Source organism: Erythrolamprus reginae, chromosome 6 (genome assembly GCF_031021105.1).
Source record: "Erythrolamprus reginae isolate rEryReg1 chromosome 6, rEryReg1.hap1, whole genome shotgun sequence".
Classification (NCBI taxonomy): Eukaryota; Metazoa; Chordata; class Lepidosauria; order Squamata; family Dipsadidae; genus Erythrolamprus; species Erythrolamprus reginae.
The window spans coordinates 63,535,496-63,553,282 of record NC_091955.1 but is presented as its reverse complement, the minus strand read 5'-3'; the positions used below and the strand labels follow the sequence as shown (position 1 = coordinate 63,553,282).

General features: G+C 43.4%; 1 protein-coding gene across 1 annotated transcript in view; it reads left to right on the top strand.

The window, feature by feature from the left end:
• MEI1 (meiotic double-stranded break formation protein 1) overlaps positions 1 to 11,823 on the top strand; it is a 58,212-nt gene extending 46,389 nt beyond the window's left edge. The window contains 6 exon segments of the mRNA XM_070756023.1: positions 2,445 to 2,557; positions 3,524 to 3,645; positions 4,888 to 4,972; positions 5,653 to 5,834; positions 7,537 to 7,608; positions 9,922 to 11,823. Coding sequence (XP_070612124.1) covers positions 2,445 to 2,557; positions 3,524 to 3,645; positions 4,888 to 4,972; positions 5,653 to 5,834; positions 7,537 to 7,608; positions 9,922 to 10,047 — 700 coding nt within the window. The 3' untranslated portion in view covers positions 10,048 to 11,823.
• The last annotated feature ends 5,964 nt before the right edge of the window (positions 11,824 to 17,787 follow it).

The window sequence follows — 17,787 nt, the reverse complement described above, 5'->3', positions numbered from 1 at the left end:
GCCCGACGCTCCACCCTGTCCTGCATAATGTCCTCTGCAGGGAGGGCAGCGGCGCCGCGGACCGGCTGGAAAACCCCAACGGCCCGGTCCCGGTCCGCGGACCGGCGGTTGGGGACCTCTGCACTAGAGTGCCTTCCGTCCCCTGTCCTATTGCTCTCCTATATCTCCTATATCTTTCTTCTATTCCTATATCTCTTCTTCTATTCTTTCATTGATATGTTCTATTCCTATATCTTCTTTTCTATTCTTTCTTTCTTTCTTTCTTTCTTTCTTTCTTTATTTATTTTGTCCAATACACAATGAGGGTTTTAGTGGGTATATATCTATATACACATAGCAAAATACATGATGAAGGTTATATACTCATAGTAAAATATATTTAAGAGATAATAGAAAATAAGATATAGTAATAGAACATATCAATAAAAGAAGAGAAGAGATGTGTGTGTGTATATACACACACACATATATACCCACTAAAACCCTCATTGTGTATTGGACTAAATAAAAAAATAAACTAGTAAGTGGGGGGGGGGACAAAATTGCTGGCAGAACTACAATACACGGGACTCTGGGAATACGGTGAAGGAAGTGACGTATCAATGTAGGGTATGCGTAGTTTGCTAACAGCAAGGCCAGTCAGGCGAAAAAAAACTACTAGGGAAAAGGAAAGAGATGTTGCAGCATGACAGTCTCGTCGGAGTAAAGTTCTGCTGTGGCGAATGGCGGTTCATTCAGGCAGCCGGTAAGGATTTCTGTTTAGGCGTCGTCTGGATAACGACCATTCCTCCCGATCTGACGCGGGGGAAAAAAATATTCAGGCTATGTTGCTGTTGAGCTGCAGATGTTAAAGGGTGATCTTGGACTGCAGGGCAAGCGGGGGGAAATACTTCATAGTTTGGCCAGCGCGACTCAAATGTTACGGATAAAGATTGCAGGTGGGAAAGAGGCCTAAATGGGGGATCGCGAAGTCTAAAGAATCTCTTCAACAGCGGCAGGGAGAAAGCGGAAGGTCGCGTCTCTTGACGGCGTCGCGTTGAGGAGACGGTGAAACCGTTTCGAATTCGCACGTGCCCGAATCCCGAGTCTTTTTTTGTACCGTTCCGTTCTTTTTTCCTTTTTTAACCGAGGACTTCAACTCCCATAATTCAACCGACGCCTTTTTAAGGCTCGCCGCTTCCACTCGCGGGAAAACGGCCAGCCAATTAAAATGGCCCCGAAGCGGGACTTTTCGAAGAGCGAGGATCCCGCCGCGTTGAAAAAACGACTTTTCGAGGCCGGCTTCGACCACTCGCGACTGCCTCAGACGGTGTCAGTCAGAGGTGGGCTGCTAAGGTGGGACGGTGACATGTGGTGACTCTGACTGAGTGGGGCGCACCTGCTTGTCCGCGCGCGATTTCGCTACCTGCCCAGGTGCAGCGGCATAATTGTAATCGAGTTGGCGAAGCCTGGAACTAATTACCGGACTCTCTACTGTCATCCCCTAACCCCCAACACTTTACCCTTAGACTGTCCACGGTTGACCTCTCCAGATTCCTAAGAGGTCACTAAGGGGCGTATAACAGAGGACATCAAACTTGGCAACTTGAGCTGGCTCGAGAATTCTGGGAGTTGAAGTCCACAAGTCTTTAAGTTGCCAAGTTTAGGGACCCCTGCTCTATAACCTTCATTGTGTATTATTGTATATTGGACAAAATAAATAAATAAAATTGCACTGGACTCCACTGGCACTCAGAGCCACGGGGGACGACCACACCTCAGCAGCCCACCTCTGCATATCAGTGTACGGATAGATTAAAATTATATTTTGTTATATGAAACTTACTTTGTGAGGCAATATAAAGAAAATACCTACACATTTAGCCACTCCAAATATGTACCTATATATTTAGCCACATCACAGGGACTCTAGGCCAGTGATGGTGAACCTATGGCATGGGTGCCACAGTTGGCACATGGAGCTATATCTGTTGGCACGCAAGCCGTTGCCTTAGCTCAGCTCCAATGTGCATTTTGTGTGCTGGACAGCTGATTTTTGGCTTGCACAGAGGCTCCGGGAGGCTGTTTTGGCTTCCAGAGAGCCTCGGGGGTCTGGGAATGGGGGGGGTGTTTTTACCCTCCCCCGGCTCCAGGGAAGCCTTTGGAGCCTGCGGAGGGTAAAACATGAGCCTACTGGGCCCACCACAACAACCCTGTGAGGTGAGTTGGACTGAGAGAAAGTCCAAAGTCACCCAGCTGGCTTTTATACCAAAGGATGAACTGGAATTATTCACAGTCCCTGATTTCTCTTGTTACTGATGTACTGTACTACTATTCACAGGTATAGTTATAACAAGGTTGACTGTGTGTAGCTATTGTCTGTTATGGGGTGCATATGTTTTTAATGTGAATCACGTAAAATTGTTATTTCCCTATCACTATCTCCCCCCCCTCTTCCAATATAGGATTTTAAGAATGGATTATTTCGTGGCTTGCACATTCCTCTTTACCCTGATATTACCAAGAGGTATGACTACTGACACAGAGAAGAAAACATCAGATTCAGGATTGGAAATCTGTATCCTTCTTCCAGTTTGGGGTCTTGGATTTGAAATTGGTCACTCCATATTTCATAGATAGACTAGGAGCAAGATGGAATTGCTTACTAAATTGGGACAGTCTTGAAGCATCAAGTGGAGGTCTACAGGGTTACAGAGTTTCAGGGCTGCTATAATCTGCAGTTTGACAAAGAATTATCTGGCCATAACAAAAGGAAGCTTTAATGTCTTCCTAGTACCCAATGTGTTCCAAAATGAAGACTAAATCAAGTGTATTTTGGAGCTGCAATTATTTCTGACAAACACATGTTTGCCATCGAATCCATCAACACTGGAAAATCTATCCCATATCATGGAGCTTGAAGTCATCCCAAATTGAAAGTCTTGGAACTCCAATATCAACCCTAGATGAGCTTCAGGTGTTCACGGTGATTTCTGAGCAGCTAGGTAGTCAGCAATTTAGCCCTTTTCAAAATATACTGTAGGAAACTAATCATTTTTGGAGTGGTGCTCCTTGGCACTTCAAAGTTCTCATGAGCAATCACAAAACTCTTGGCTTTGGTGTTGTGACTGTAGTAGGATTTGAAATCATATGGCAAATTTCCACTGTATCCATTTCTGTACAACTAAGTCTCAGTAAGAGGTATTGAGTTCATGTGTTTGTCTCCCATCTTGTCATAGATGGATGCAATCTTGTTCTGCACACGTCTGTTATTTACCAGTAAGATCTAAAGGCAAAGGAACCTGATAATTCAGTCACCTGAATTTGGGTGACCAGTATATTTCAGGTTGTCATTTGCAGATTTCTGTTAGGATAGGTGCTTAGATTCTGTAGTTAAAATAAACAGCTTGGTGAAGCAGCTTGAAGAGAGATAATTAAAGACAAAAATATAAGATTGGAGGATTATGCTGTGTCTTAGGTTGATGAGGCCATAGAACAAAATATGGGATTTCTGATCTGTATGGTTCTCTTGACCAAGAGACAGATAAGAAACTGTTTGAAGTAAAACGCAAAGACCAAATGAATGCACTGAAGAATCTGATTGAACTCAATGATGTCAACCAGCAGTACAAAATTATAGACATCATGCTCAAGGGTCTTTTCAAGGTAAGCCTTGCTTAACTGATCCCCGATTTTTTTTATTACAGCATATTTCTTGAATACTCTTAAATCAGTATTAGACAAGTATTGGAAAGTTTAGCCCCCATGTCATTAGCTAATTTTGATTGTGAGCTAATTCAACGGGCAGGAAGAAGATTCACCATCCCACAAAGTAGATTGCTGAAAAAGTTATCAGCAGCCATTCTGAGCAGTTCTTGTTTGTGATTTGGCAGCCAAGTGTTTGGGGAGAGAAGATCATAATCTCTTGTAGTTCTCGACCTACAAACACAATTTAGCCTAATATACAGTATATGCTGCTAAGCAAGACAATTGAATGCATTTTGCCCAATGTTATGACCTTTCTTGCGATAGGTTTTAAGTCAATTGCTGCATTTGTTAAATACGAGTAGCCGGTTGTTAAGTCATTCTGGCTTTCCCCTTGACTTTGCTTGTCAGAAGGTCACAATAGGTTACAGTATGACCTCAGCACATTGCAACTGTCATAAATACATGCAAGTTGCCAAGCATCCAAATTTTAATCATATGACCACAGGAATGTTACAATTGTTGTAAGTGTGAAAACTGTCATAAGTCACTTTTTTCAGTGCTGTTGTAACTTCAAACGATCACTAAATGAATGGTTGTGATTTCTTGGGGAAAGCTTGGAGTTTACAGTAGTTACCTGTAATTATTTTTATCAGTTAGCTTTTCATGAGTTTCATCTCCATGGCAAAGGTTAATACAGAAAGACATTTTCAACAGCTATTTCATCAACATACCTTGCCTTCATTCACTTAATATTTTCCTTTGCCCTGGTATGGAGCATCAAGACCTATTTCTTTCTTACTATAAAAAATGCAGCATCCTGATAAGTTTTGGATAATTATTTTTTGGTCGTAATTGAGGAATTAGTCTTAATCTCCTGGCAAAATGTACACAGTACATGTACTTCAGATACTGGGGTGGCCTCTAACCTGATGCCCTTCAAATATCTTATGATACAAGATCCATATTTCCTATCCAGAAGACATTGAATTTGGGTTAGTTGGATAAGATATTTATTTTATTATTCTGCCAGGGTACCTTTTCTAAATTCTCTAGTCTGTTAAAGTTACATCAGCTAGGTATCTTCATCCAAAGATTAGAAAAGAAGATTGTACTAGGGAATTAAGAATGGTCTTGTTGGTACATTTCCTTGTTGGTGCAGAATTGGCATAAGTTGACATGAATTTCTGTTATGATGTGTAGGTTCTTGAAGACTCACGAGCAGTACTTATAGCAGCAGATGTTTCACCAGATGGACCATTTTCTCATGATGAGAAGATAAAGGATGGTACAAACTTTTTGCTTTCTAATCACAGTTCCTTTGTCCAATTAAATGTATAGCTTTGAGTTGTTAAGCGATAAAGTTCTGTCATGTTGACTACTATTTCTTAGTTCCTTCTGTTTTTGTACATTGTTATTTATTATAGTCATAAGATCATTATAAGTTGTGAATAGTTGTGCATGATGTATAAAACCTGAAACAGACCAGGGTCTTGCTATTTTACTTTAGTGTTTGAAGGGAAAATAATATTTTAGGAGATGGCCAATAACAAGAAAGATTTGATTTCAGATTTTCTCAATTAAATATTCATTTAATCTCAGGTTTAGATATAAATAAATAGGTATTTAGGTATTTATACATGTCTGTAATAAAGAAGTTATGTTCTAAGCTAGAGATCAGTGCTCTTTTTCTAAGCATTTAGATAACGTATTTGAATTTCCAAATGCTGTACTTCATTAGTCTCGATTAATGATATGCCCTTATTTTTATGCTTAATCACTAATTTAAATGAGAATCCTTACTCTTCTGTCTTTCCTTTCTCTCCTTTGATAACAAAGATTAGGACAAATGTTTCCTTTTAATTAATACTTAATTCAAAGCAATGGTTCAAGTGTGTTGAATAATTAAATTATTCCTCAAAACATGGAATTGGTCTGAGATTTTCATTTCAACTCTTTTTTCCTTAGCCTATTCCCATGTGGTGGAGAATACTGCTTTTTTTGGGGATGTAGTCCTACGTTTTCCCAAAATAGTGCATCACTACTTTGATCACAATTCCAATTGGAACAACCTTATTCGCTGGGGGATCAGCTTCTGCAACCAGACGGGCGTATTTGATCAAGGGCCCCACTCACAAGTATTAGGATTGGTAAGACAGTATGCCTGCTTGGCACCTCCTCTCCGTTTGTTTATCCTTCAGAATTGGGTAGTAATGAAATTGGGTTAAAGTTTGAGGGAAACAAATATTTGCTTGAAATGTTTCAGGATGTTTCTACAGAAAAAAAAATAGTGGAGAAACTGAGCATAGTTAACTTGCTCAGAGTTTCTTCTGATAGATGGGCAGTATATAAGTTTGTTTACTAATAAGTAAGTGCTTATACAGGCATTTTACATATTCTACTTAGATTAGAGTTCCCCAACATTTTCAGTTTGCAGATTTGGGTGGTGGTGGTTATGCAAGTATGCATAAACACACACAGCTCCATTTGTGCAAGCAGCATGCATGTGTGCCTTCTGCTCACACAAACGGAGCACGCTGGCACAAACTCACATGCTACTCACGCATGTCAGGATGTGCATCCTTGCGAGCCATTTCCGTGGCCAGTTGCAATCCCCTCACAACTCACAGGTTGCTTTTGTAGTATATACATAGGCATATAAAACTGTACTGATACCATCTTGATGGCATATCTGCATGGTCTAGCATCCATTATTTTGGTCCTCTGATTTTATTTTTATTTTTTATTTTTATTTTTATTTATTGGATTTGTATGCCGCCCCTCTCCGCAGACTTGGGGCGGCTAACAACAATGGTAAAAACAACATGTAACAATCCAATTTAATAAAACAACTAAAAACCCTAATTATAAAAACCAAACATACACACAAACATACCATGCATAACTTGTAATGGCCTAGGGGAAGAAATATCTCAACTCCCCCATGCCTGGCGACAAAGGTGGGTCTTGAGTAGTTTGCGAAAGACAAGGAGGGTGGGGGCCGTTCTAATCTCTGGGGGGAGTTGATTCCAGAGGGCCGGGGCCGCCACAGAGAAGGCTCTTTCCCTGGGGCCCACCAAACGACATTGTTTGGTCGACAGGACCGGGAGAAGGCCAACTCTGTGGGACCTTATCGGCCGCTGGGATTCGTGCGGTAGAAAGCGGTTCCGGAAGTATTCTGGCCCAATGTCATGTAGGGCTTTAAAGGTCATTACCAATACTTTGAATTGTGACCGGAAACCGATCAGCAGCCAGTATAGGCCGCGGAGTGTTGCAGAAACGTGGGTGATTTACCACATGTGTACCTTCTAAGCTGGGAAGTTGAAAAAAGACTCAGGACAAAGACAACAATCAATAACTTTGTTATTGTTACGCAAAAAAAAAGTCTTGGCTGTATCTATAAAATCATCAGGAATTGAACTTAGAAGATTGGTAGAGGGAGATTGGTTTTTCCTCTTCACATTGTAATTCACTAAGTATTTAAAATCTTTATAATTTGCGTAGCTGGGAGCACAGCATAGATGGTTGTCACATTAATAGGTGAGCTCAGAAATTCCATGCAAAAGTTGGTGTCATGCAGTATGCTTTATTTTGCTGATTTGACAGAATTTGCATTTAAAATGCCAAATGAGACAACTAGGAGATCTATTTTTATTTTTTTAACTAATTATGAATTTGCCCATGGTGACCCTAGGGATTAACATTATATAAAAACAATTGAAAAAAACATTGATGAATTCTGAAGCAGATAATTTCCTAAGGATGCTTGTAGCAAGGAATAAGAGGTTGCTGAGTAGAAGAGATAATAATATACTGTAGACGAGCATTATTTTAATATATTTTCTTCCACAGATGGCTCAAGAGCTAGGAATTAGTGAAAGATCTCCAGACTACCAGAATCCCTATAAAGCAGATAATTCTGAAGTAAGAGTCCATCTTATCTATTATTCCTAACTTTTTTTTCTTTCTGGTTATTCACAACTCTCTTATGAAGGAACGAAAGGGGCAACACTTGCTGGATGGCAGTAGTTTTTTCTTGACAAATCAGAAATTTTCTCTATAGTGATCCTATGCAGTCAATCAAATGCATGTTTGCTTATATTATCTATAAGTGGCACCCCAATACAGATTCTGCTTCAGATTTATTTATTTATTTATTTTATTTATTTATTGGATTTATATGCTGCCCCTCTCTGAGGACTCAGATATTAGCTTGTCACAAGAATTGGCAATAATGGTATGGAAACCTTGGAAACATAGAAACCTGACGGCAGAAAAAGACCTCATGGTCCATCTAGTCTGCCTTTATACTATTTTCTGTATTTTATCTTAGGATGGATATATGTTTATCCCAGGCATGTTTAAATTCAGTTACTGTGGATTTATCTACCATGTCTGCTGGAAGTTTGTTCCAAGGATCTACTACTCTTTCAGTAAAATAATATTTTCTCATGTTGCTTTTGATATTTCCTCCAACTAACTTCAGATTGTGTCCCCTTGTTCTTGTGTTCACTTTCCTATTAAAAAACACTTCCCTTCTGGATCTTATTTAACCCTTTAACATTTTTAAATGTTTTGATCATGTCCCCCCTTTTTCTTCTGTCCTCCAGACTATACAGATTGAGTTCATGAAGTCTTTCCTGATACGTTTTATGCTTAAGACCTTCCACCATTCTTGTGGCCCGTCTTTGGACACTTTCAATTTTGTCCATATCTTTTTGTAGGTGAGGTCTCCAGAACTGAACACAGTATTCCAAATGTGGTCTCACCAGCACTCTATATAGCGGGATCATAATCTCCCTCTTCCAGCTTGTTATACCTCTAGCTATGCAGCCAAGCATCCTACTTGCTTTCCTTTCCGCCTGACTGCACTGTTCACCCATTTTGAGACTGTCCGAAATCACTACCCCTAAATCCTTTTCTTCTGAAGTTTTTGCTAACATAGAACTGCCAATACAATACTCAGATTGAGGATTCCTTTTCCCCAAGTGCATTATTTTATATTTTGAAACATTACACTGCAGTTTCCATTGCTTTGACCATTTAACACATCTAGAGCTGGTCAATTTAGCACCTGGGTATTCCCTTCTGTACTGTTCTAAGCACTTATTTACCGCAGAGAGATTCAGGATGACTTTGCCATCATGTCTCTTTCTGTATCCATTATGTGCAAGGAGATACTATGACTCTTGAAATTGTGAATTCTAAAATAGTCTCAATCTTGTGGATTTGCTTTCTCTTTCTTGTCCCAAGGGTGCTTTTTAAAAAAACAACTGGACTTTCTGGTTTTTCTTTGAGTATGTTTTGCTTCTCATCCAAGAAGCTTCTTTAGAGCTGAATGAGTGACTGACTTTCCCTTGTACAGAGTTACAAATAATTGGGGCAAAAGTACAGGGAACTTGTTTTGATTAGTATTATTATCTCCTGAAGATTATTATCTCCTGAATAATTATCTATTATTTCCTGAAGATCACTGAAATGTCAGAGAGAATAACCGGTGTAGCTAAAAGGAAGAGAATTAGCAAACAAAAAAGTGTTATTTATTTATTAGATTTGTATGCCGCCCCTCTCTGCAGACTCGGGGCGGCTAACAATGAAAAAGACAATGTAAACAAATCTAATATGAAAAATAATCTAAAAAACCCCAATTTAAAGAACCAATCATACATACAAACATACCATGTATAAATTCTATAAGCCTAGGGGGAAGGGAAAATTTCAATTCCCCCATGCCTGATGGCAGAGGTGGGTTTTAAGGAGCTTACGAAAGGCAAGGAGGGTGGGGGCAACTCTGATATCTGGGGGGAATTGGTTCCAGAGAGTCGGGACCGCCACAGAGAAGGCTCTTCCCCTGGGTCCCGCCAGACAACATTGTTTAGTCGACAGGACCTGGAGAAGGCTAACTCTGTAGGACCTAACTGGTCGCTGGGATTCATGCGGCAGAAGGCGGTCCCAGAGATATTCTGGTCCGATGCCATGAATGGCTTTATAGGTCATAAACAACACTTTGAATTGTGACCGGAAACTGATCGGCAACCAATGCAGACTGCGGCGTGTTGGAGCAACATGGGCATACTTTGGGAAGCCCATGATAGCTCTCACAGCTGCATTTTGCACGATCTGAAGTTTCCAGACACTTTTCAAAGATAGCCCCATGTAGAGAGCGTTACAGTAGTCGAGCCTCGAGGTGATACTTTTGATGCCAGAATCCCTAAACTCATTGTGTTTTCTTTTTAGTTTTTCCCTGGTGCTAACACATTCCAGAAGGCTCTCCAGGAGGAAGAGAAGCGAAGAAAGAAAGAAGAGAAACGAAAGGAAATTCGCAAGGGGCCTCGCATCTCACGCTCACAGTCTGAGTTGTAATTCTAATGCCATTTGCCCTACCACTGAAACTTTGAGAGTTAAAATATCTGAAAAGGAATGCCCCTTTGTGACCTCAGGAAATGACAAGCTGTTGAAAGGACAGGGCTTGGAAGTGACATTCTTTCAACGGGACATTGGTACTTACTAAATACAGTACCTAGAATCAAGACCACGAAGTTTCCGTGCATATTTCCTTATGGGAAGAAACACTTTTCCAAGTATCTGGAATGTATTGAGTATGTCAGGGACTGTTCTTCGCGTGTATTTTTATCTCTTGTGGCTTTGCCAGTTTGTAATGCTAAGAGTTTTAGGAAAATGGGGCAAGAAGAGAGGAAATTAACTATGTGGTATATGCCATGTCTGCCATTTATGATGTATAATACTATATATCATTATGCAATCAGAAAAGTAATATATTATTGCTGCAACAAATTTTGTTCCTGGGCAGCAAATAATTTCTTTGAGAAATTTTAAAATTCTGTTAGAGATGCACAAACTTGGAAATATTAATTAGTACTCTTTGAACACGTTTTCTTTAAATTGTATGAAATGTGACTGGGAGCTGGGGTACATCAAAGATATATTGTTCCTTAAAATGTCATAATAATTCAGAGCCCCTGTAGGTAATAACAAGTTTTATCTAATGGCAAGCTTCCTTCATTTCAAAAGGCTGTAAAATATTTTCTTCTAAAAGGAAAGAAAAGCTTTTGGTTGAGAAGGAAGTCAATAAAGCTATATAATAGCTTTACTCGAACAAAAGAATAAAGTACCAAGGTAGTGAATCTGTGTGATAATTTCATAATGCAGTATTGCTAGGACTACATGAATGAAAATTACTGAAAGGCTTACAGAATTCCAGTGTCAGTTTTTAGTTATTAGCTTTGCAAGACTACTTTTGAATTTCATTTGTAGTATTGTATGTGTAGATCTAGTTGTAAACCATGTACATTTACCTTTATTGTCTGGTAATCAATTTTATCTTTATTATTATAAGATACCTATTTGGCCTTAGGTCTAACACTGTAAAGAAGCAAAGGCTAACCATATGGTGGTTTTTTACCATTATACCACAAAAAATGGCCAGCAGTAAATTTAATATATGGGTAATGAAATTATGGAAACATATTTTTGCTACTCTACTGCCTGATTGTTTCATAGAAAAAGTCTCCTTTTTCTCAACATGTTCAAGTGTTCTATTGTAAACTACCCAGAGAGTGCTATAAAACACTATGGGATTGTATATAAATCTAAGTGCTATTGTTAATGTTATTCTATGAAGGATTACATTTGAAATCTGAGTTCAGATTTTACCTTAAGTGTTAATTTTACACTAAAAATCAGCTGGTATGGGGATCAAAATATGATTATCATTCTTTTCCCAATCTGTGGTTCTTCATTGATAACTATGGATTTGCACATATCCACACACAGTCAAGCTATGTGCATTTGGCATGGAACCTTTGCAGCATTTGGCAGAATGGGTAGTTTTTGTTAAGGACTGAAGTTGAGTGGAACTAGGAGATCTCTCTGTACATTAAGATAACTGGAATATTATACACCCCATACTTCTGGTGGCATTGCCTAAAAGGTAGTTTGCTCTTGGCAGGGGATTCTTTTGGGTAGAAGGAGAGTTTCAGGGGATACTGCATTTTGACAAGACGAAATTTATTTTCTAAACAGAGAACCAACTATGCTTGGTTTGGGGAAGGATATGTATTTAAACTGGAAATTGACTTTGCTTTTCTTGAATAAAACTAAAGTTTTTAAAAAAAAAAATACTTCGACTTCTCTCATTATTAATTTATTTATTTATTCAATTTTTATGCCGCCCTTCTCCTTAGACTCAGGGCGGCTTACAACATGTTAGCAATAGCACTTTTTAAACAAAGCTGGGCTATTGCCCCCACAATCCGGGTCCTCATTCTTGTGAGTTATGTCAATGTGTCACAGGAAGAGGAGAGAGGGATTTATCATTTTTAGGTTAGGTAGTTCTTATACAGTAGTACCTCTAGATAAGAGCTGCTCCACATGCGAGTATTCCAAGATATGAGCCACGAGGGGAGAGAAACTTCTTTTCGAGACCCGAGCTCAAATTTGGGATACGAGCCGAGCGTCCGCTAGGTGGCGCAGGAATCCTTGCTTCTGGTTATCTCGGAGGAGAAAAACAAAGTCTAAAGCCATTTGTTCCAGATACGAGTTGTTCAACATACAAGCTCCCTTCTGGAACGAATTAAACTCGTATCTAGAGGTACTACTGTATTCAGAAAAGGCTGCTTAAATATTGTTAACTCAGCTGATGAGGGTAACAACATTTTAAATCAATTACATCTAATTTTCTAAACATTTTTTCTAATTGGCTTTGCAGTTGAAAATGTAATCGGTAGCCATGCTAATCATTTTTAATTTAAAAGTCTAATAGTCAAAAGTGAGTTTCAGCAGGTTCTGCCCAGTTCTGGAGAACCGGTAGTGGAAGTTCTCCATTGACTCTGGAAGGAGAGTCCATCATGGGTTGTAAACCAATCCTATTGGTAGAGACTGAGTTAATTTAAATAATTAATTAACTGGCACCGCCCCCTTAGCAGCCCCCATGAGCCAGTTTTAAAAACTCAGTCTAAGTGTAGAGACTGTAGTTTTTGTACTGAGTACTTAAATAGTGTTTAAAATGTTATGTTTTCAATGTTAACTGTTATTAAAGTGGTGCTTTTTAATTTTTTCTTCTTTTGTCTTCCCTACAGGTTGAAGAGAATTTTCCAGAGGGGTCTCTGCCCTCCGTGGGCACCACCCCCAACGTTATCTCCTCGGGGGCCCCTTCCCTCAGCGGGTACCACCCTGATCGAGGAGCACCACAGCCCAGGGTCCATGACCTCCGTGGTCAGACTCGGCTGCGAGCTGAAGGTGGGGGGGGTCCGCCCCCCCCACTGGGAAGCTTTGAATCGGCGATTCCCTGCTTGCGCGGCATAAAAAAAGCGGGTTGGAAGCCTGCCAGCGCCTCTCAGCTGTTCGGCGGCCGGGATTAAAGCCGCCGCGGCCGCAGCCGCTTTTCTATTAGCGAGGCCGGTTTTTCTTGCTGCGAGCGGCGTTTTAAAGCCGTATTTGGAATTTTGCAGCTGGCTGGGATCAAGTCTGCGGAGCCTCGGTTCCAGGACTCAAGCAGGTTTATTAATCGCCTCAGAGCGCCGCCATTTTCGGGCTGTCAAAATAAGGGGGAAAGACTTCCCGCGCTTTTTCTTACCCGAAAGGCGGTAGGGTTCCTCTCCGCCTATTTATTGGGCGCGATTGAACATTACAGGCAGTTCTGCACATGTGCAGTGCCTACTTAGCTCCCGATCGCCATTTTATTTCTCTGTGAGAAAAGCGAGTGTCGAGGAGCAGCGTTTTGAAGTCTGTGGTGTTGTTTGCTGATTTGTGAGTACTATGGAAGGTCACGCTACACCTGATAAGGTGACCTCTCCCTCAGTGGCCCCCAAGGAGAAGGCCAAAGCTTCGAAGTCCAAGGACAAGTCTAGGACATCCCAGGCCTCCTCTTCATCAATTAAAGAGGCAGAGAGGCGTATCAAGGCCTTAGAGCAGAGACTTGAAGCTGCCCTTCATGTCCCAGCAGTGCCCTCTGTGCCTTCTCATTTAACGGTGGCCAGAGAGGTCTTGCCTCCTTTGCCTGCTATGAGGCCTGCTGAATCCTTCTCTGATAAAGACTGGTCTCCTGATAGGCACTTTACCATCAATCCGGTTCTGCCATCTCCAGGCCACAGTGGGCCTAGACCAGGCTCTGCATCACATTCAGTGAGGAGCTGCCAAGGGCCATCTGCTACTTTCACACCCACAGCAGCAGGGTTGCGAACACAACCTGATTCCTGGCATCAGATGTCCCCATCAGTGCAGGATTTAATTAACAATGCCTATTCTCAGGGGATGGCAGCGGGGGTGCAACAAGTCACTCAGCAACCCCGCCCAGTGCAAAAGAACCTGTGGTGTGCACCGCCCCCCTCAGGTATGGGGTCTTGGGCTGAGGAAGCAAACCCTTTGGAGGAATCTGACAAAGACTATGAACTGTCTGACGATGAGACACCGCCAGAACAGCCTGTGGCTGCTGGTCTTTTTAAGGCCTCAACTTTTAGGGTTTTGCTTCGTAAGGCCAAGCTAACTGTAGACTTGCCAGGTCCTGCAAAATCAGACACCTCGGATGGGACCAAACCAGCTACAGTCCTATTTAAGGAACCCCAACCTGAGTCAGAGCACATTCCATCCTCTGACATTATTGTGCAAAGTGTGAAAAGACCCTGGCAACACCCAGCTGCAGCTCAGGGTCCCTCTGCAGTAGAAAGAAAATTCTATACTTGTGATGAGGAGGTGGAGAAATTATTGGAATTCCCTCCTATAGATCAGCCTGTCATGCAGCTGATTTCCAAGTCATTCGTACCCTCTGAGACAGGCGACAGCTTGAAGCCTGAGGACAGAAAGGCAGAGGTGTTGATACGCAAAACACACCAGATGTCGAGCTGGGGATTTCGAGCAGCGGCGGCTGCTTCCTTTTTCACCAGGGCGTCTATAGTATGGCTGCAGGAGATGCAGGCCCGGCTGGGACCGGATGAAAGCCGCCTGAGACAGGATCTGGGAAAGCTGTTGGCGGCGGCGGAGTTCTCTGCAGACGCCACTCTGCATGCTGCTAAATTTTCGGCCAGGAGTATGGCGGCCACCTTGGCATCGCGGCGCCTCCTCTGGCTGAGAAGCTGGCCAGCAGACCTAAAGTCGAAATGGAATCTGGCCTCGGCGCCCTTTCAAGGGGAAAAGCTTTTTGGGGAAGCGTTGGATCCCGTCCTTGTGGAAGACAAGGACAAGAAGAAGTCCCTCCCCAGAGCTTACAGGCGCCAGGAGCGTCGTTATACCCCCTACCAACGCAGGCCGTCCTTTCGGTGGGACTCTTCTGCTCCAGCGGGTCAGAATGCTAGACCCTATTCCCAGCCCCAGTATAATTCTAACACGTTCCGGGGTGATAGAGCACCCTTCCAGGATCGCCAGAGAGGGTATCAACAGGCGAGGCGGCCCTTTCGTGGAAACCAGAGGGGCTTCAAGAGCCCTAAGTGACTCTGTTCATCAACACCTGGGAGGCAAGCTCCAGTTTTTCGAGGCCTCCTGGCGGACTACGTCCTCGGACAGGTGGGCGTTAGCAACTGTCTCCCAGGGCTTGCGTTTGGAGTTCCTCCAGCCCCCTCCATACCGTTATGTTCAGTGCCCAGTTCAGAGGGACCCCCAGAAAAGGTTACAACTTTCAAAGGAGATAGCCCATCTCTTGGAGATACGGGCAATAGAGGAAGTGCCCAGGCAAGAAGTAGGTACCGGCTTTTATTCAAGGGTCTTCCTTGTACCAAAATCATCGGGAGGGGTCCGAATGATTCTCAATTTAAAAAACCTCAATACTTACATCAAGTATCGACGGTTCCGGATGCATTCTCTTTCAACCATCTTGGCTGCAATCCGAAGGCAGGATCTATTGACGTCCATAGATTTAAAAGAGGCTTACTTGCATGTCCCAATCCTGCCGGCTCATCGGAGGTTTCTCCGGTTCCACCTAGACGGCTCCCACTACCAATACAGGGCGATGCCGTTCGGCCTCTCTTCGGCCCCTCGCACATTTACAAAGCTACTCGACGTATTGACTGCCCATATCAGGTCCCAGGGAATTCGAATCCTAGCATACCTGGACAATCTTATTGTCCTGTCCAGCTCTTCTCAGAGTGCGCTGGCCGATTTGGCAGTCACGAGACAGACGTTGGAATCCCACGGGTTCACGATCAACGAGGAAAAAAGTCATCTTTCTCCAACAGTCAGACTGTTACACCTGGGGTCCATGATAGATACTTCCACAGGGACTGTGACCTTGTCCCCAGAAAGGATGGCAAACATTCGTCAACTAATCTTACAGCTTCAGCGCCAACAGCGGGTGTCGCTCGTGTTCCTTTCCAAGGTACTGGGGACCCTGGTCTCGACTATCGGCATAGTGCCTTGGGCTCGTCATCATCTCAGGGCACTGCAATGGTTCCTTCTTCCATGGCAGAAGGCCAAATTGAGTCATTCACAAAGGTTAGTGCGGCTCCCTTCAGATGTCATAGTGTCGTTGCGATGGTGGACTTCCCCAGCCTTGCACAAGGGGTCACTCTTCTGCAACCGGGACCGCTTAATCCTCACAACAGATGCCAGTCTGTCAGGCTGGGGGGCCCACATGGGACTGCATATGGCCCAGGGACTGTGGTCTCCGGAGGATCTGTGCCCAATCAACATAAACTATTTGGAGCTCAAAGCAGTTTTTCTGGCTCTTCAGGCCTTTTCCCCTTGGATTCAAGGCAAGCATGTGTTGGTCTTAACCGACAATGTGGCCACCAGGGCCCACGTCAACCATCAAGGGGGAACGAAATCCCTCCGTCTGATGGTAGAGTCAGCGGCCCTTTTCACCTGGGCCGAGTCCCGCTTAGCTTCTCTGTCGGCGGAACACATTGCAGGGACCAGCAATGTTCAAGCCGACTGGCTGAGCAGATCCACTCTAGACCCAGCAGAGTGGAAGCTCGATCCCGGAGTCTTTCATCAGATAATTCAACGCTTCGGGACCCCCCTGGTGGACCTTTTTGCGTCACAAGCCAACACGCAGCTGGAGAGGTTTTATTCCCGGTTCCCAACACCGAGGGCAGAAGGGGTCAATGCCCTCTTGTCCCCATGGCCCAGAGGTCTGTTGTACGCATTTCCCCCGACGTGTCTCCTTCAACGAGTTCTGGACATTGTAATCCGGGAGAGTGCCGAAGTCATCATCGTGGCTCCATACTGGCCCCGAAGGCCGTGGTTCGCAGACCTGGTAGCCCTCTCGGTGTCCCCTCCTTGGAGGATACCGGATCGACTCGTCTCCCTCACTCAAGGATCCATTTGTCACCCGGATCCTCAATGGTTCCAGTTAGCCGCCTGGCGTGTGAGCGGGAGAGACTGACGCAGCAACACCTTCCGGACACGGTCATTGCAACGATGCAGGCGGCTCGGAGGCCGTCGACGGTGCGAATATACCAAGCAACATGGGCTGCATTCTGCACCTTCTGTTCTAACCGCCACTGTGATCCAAAGCAGGCCTCGCTTATTGTAGTTCTGGAATTTCTCCAATCAGGGATTGAGCGGGGATTGGCCCCTAACACCCTGAAGCGACAAGTGGCTGCCCTGTCCACTATAATTCAGGTTTCAGATTTTAGGTCCTTGGCTCACCATCCATGGGTGAGGGATTTCCTCAAGGGAGCTATGAATCAACACGCTCCCCCAGTACGGCGATTCCCTACGTGGGATCTTACCCTAGTGCTACGTGCACTCACGGGACCTCCCTTTGAGCCCATGAGGTCCATTTCATATAGATTGTTGTCCATTAAGACATTGTTTCTGGTGGCAGTTACATCTGCCCGAAGGGTCTCGGAATTGTCGGCACTGTCCATCAGACCGGACTTGTGTGTGTTCCATCCGGACAGAGTGGTGATGCGATTGGACCCTTCGTTCATCCCGAAGGTGAATTCGGATTTCCACAGAAGGCAAGAACTGGTGCTACCGGACTTTTGCACACATGGTCAACATCCTTCCGAACTTCGTTGGCACAAGATTGATGTCCGAAGAGCCTTGAAGCTCTATATCAGGAGGACAGCATCTTTTAGAAAGACTGAAAGACTCTTTGTGTCCTTTGCTCAAACCACGATGGGTCTTGGAGTCTCTTCCCAATCGCTT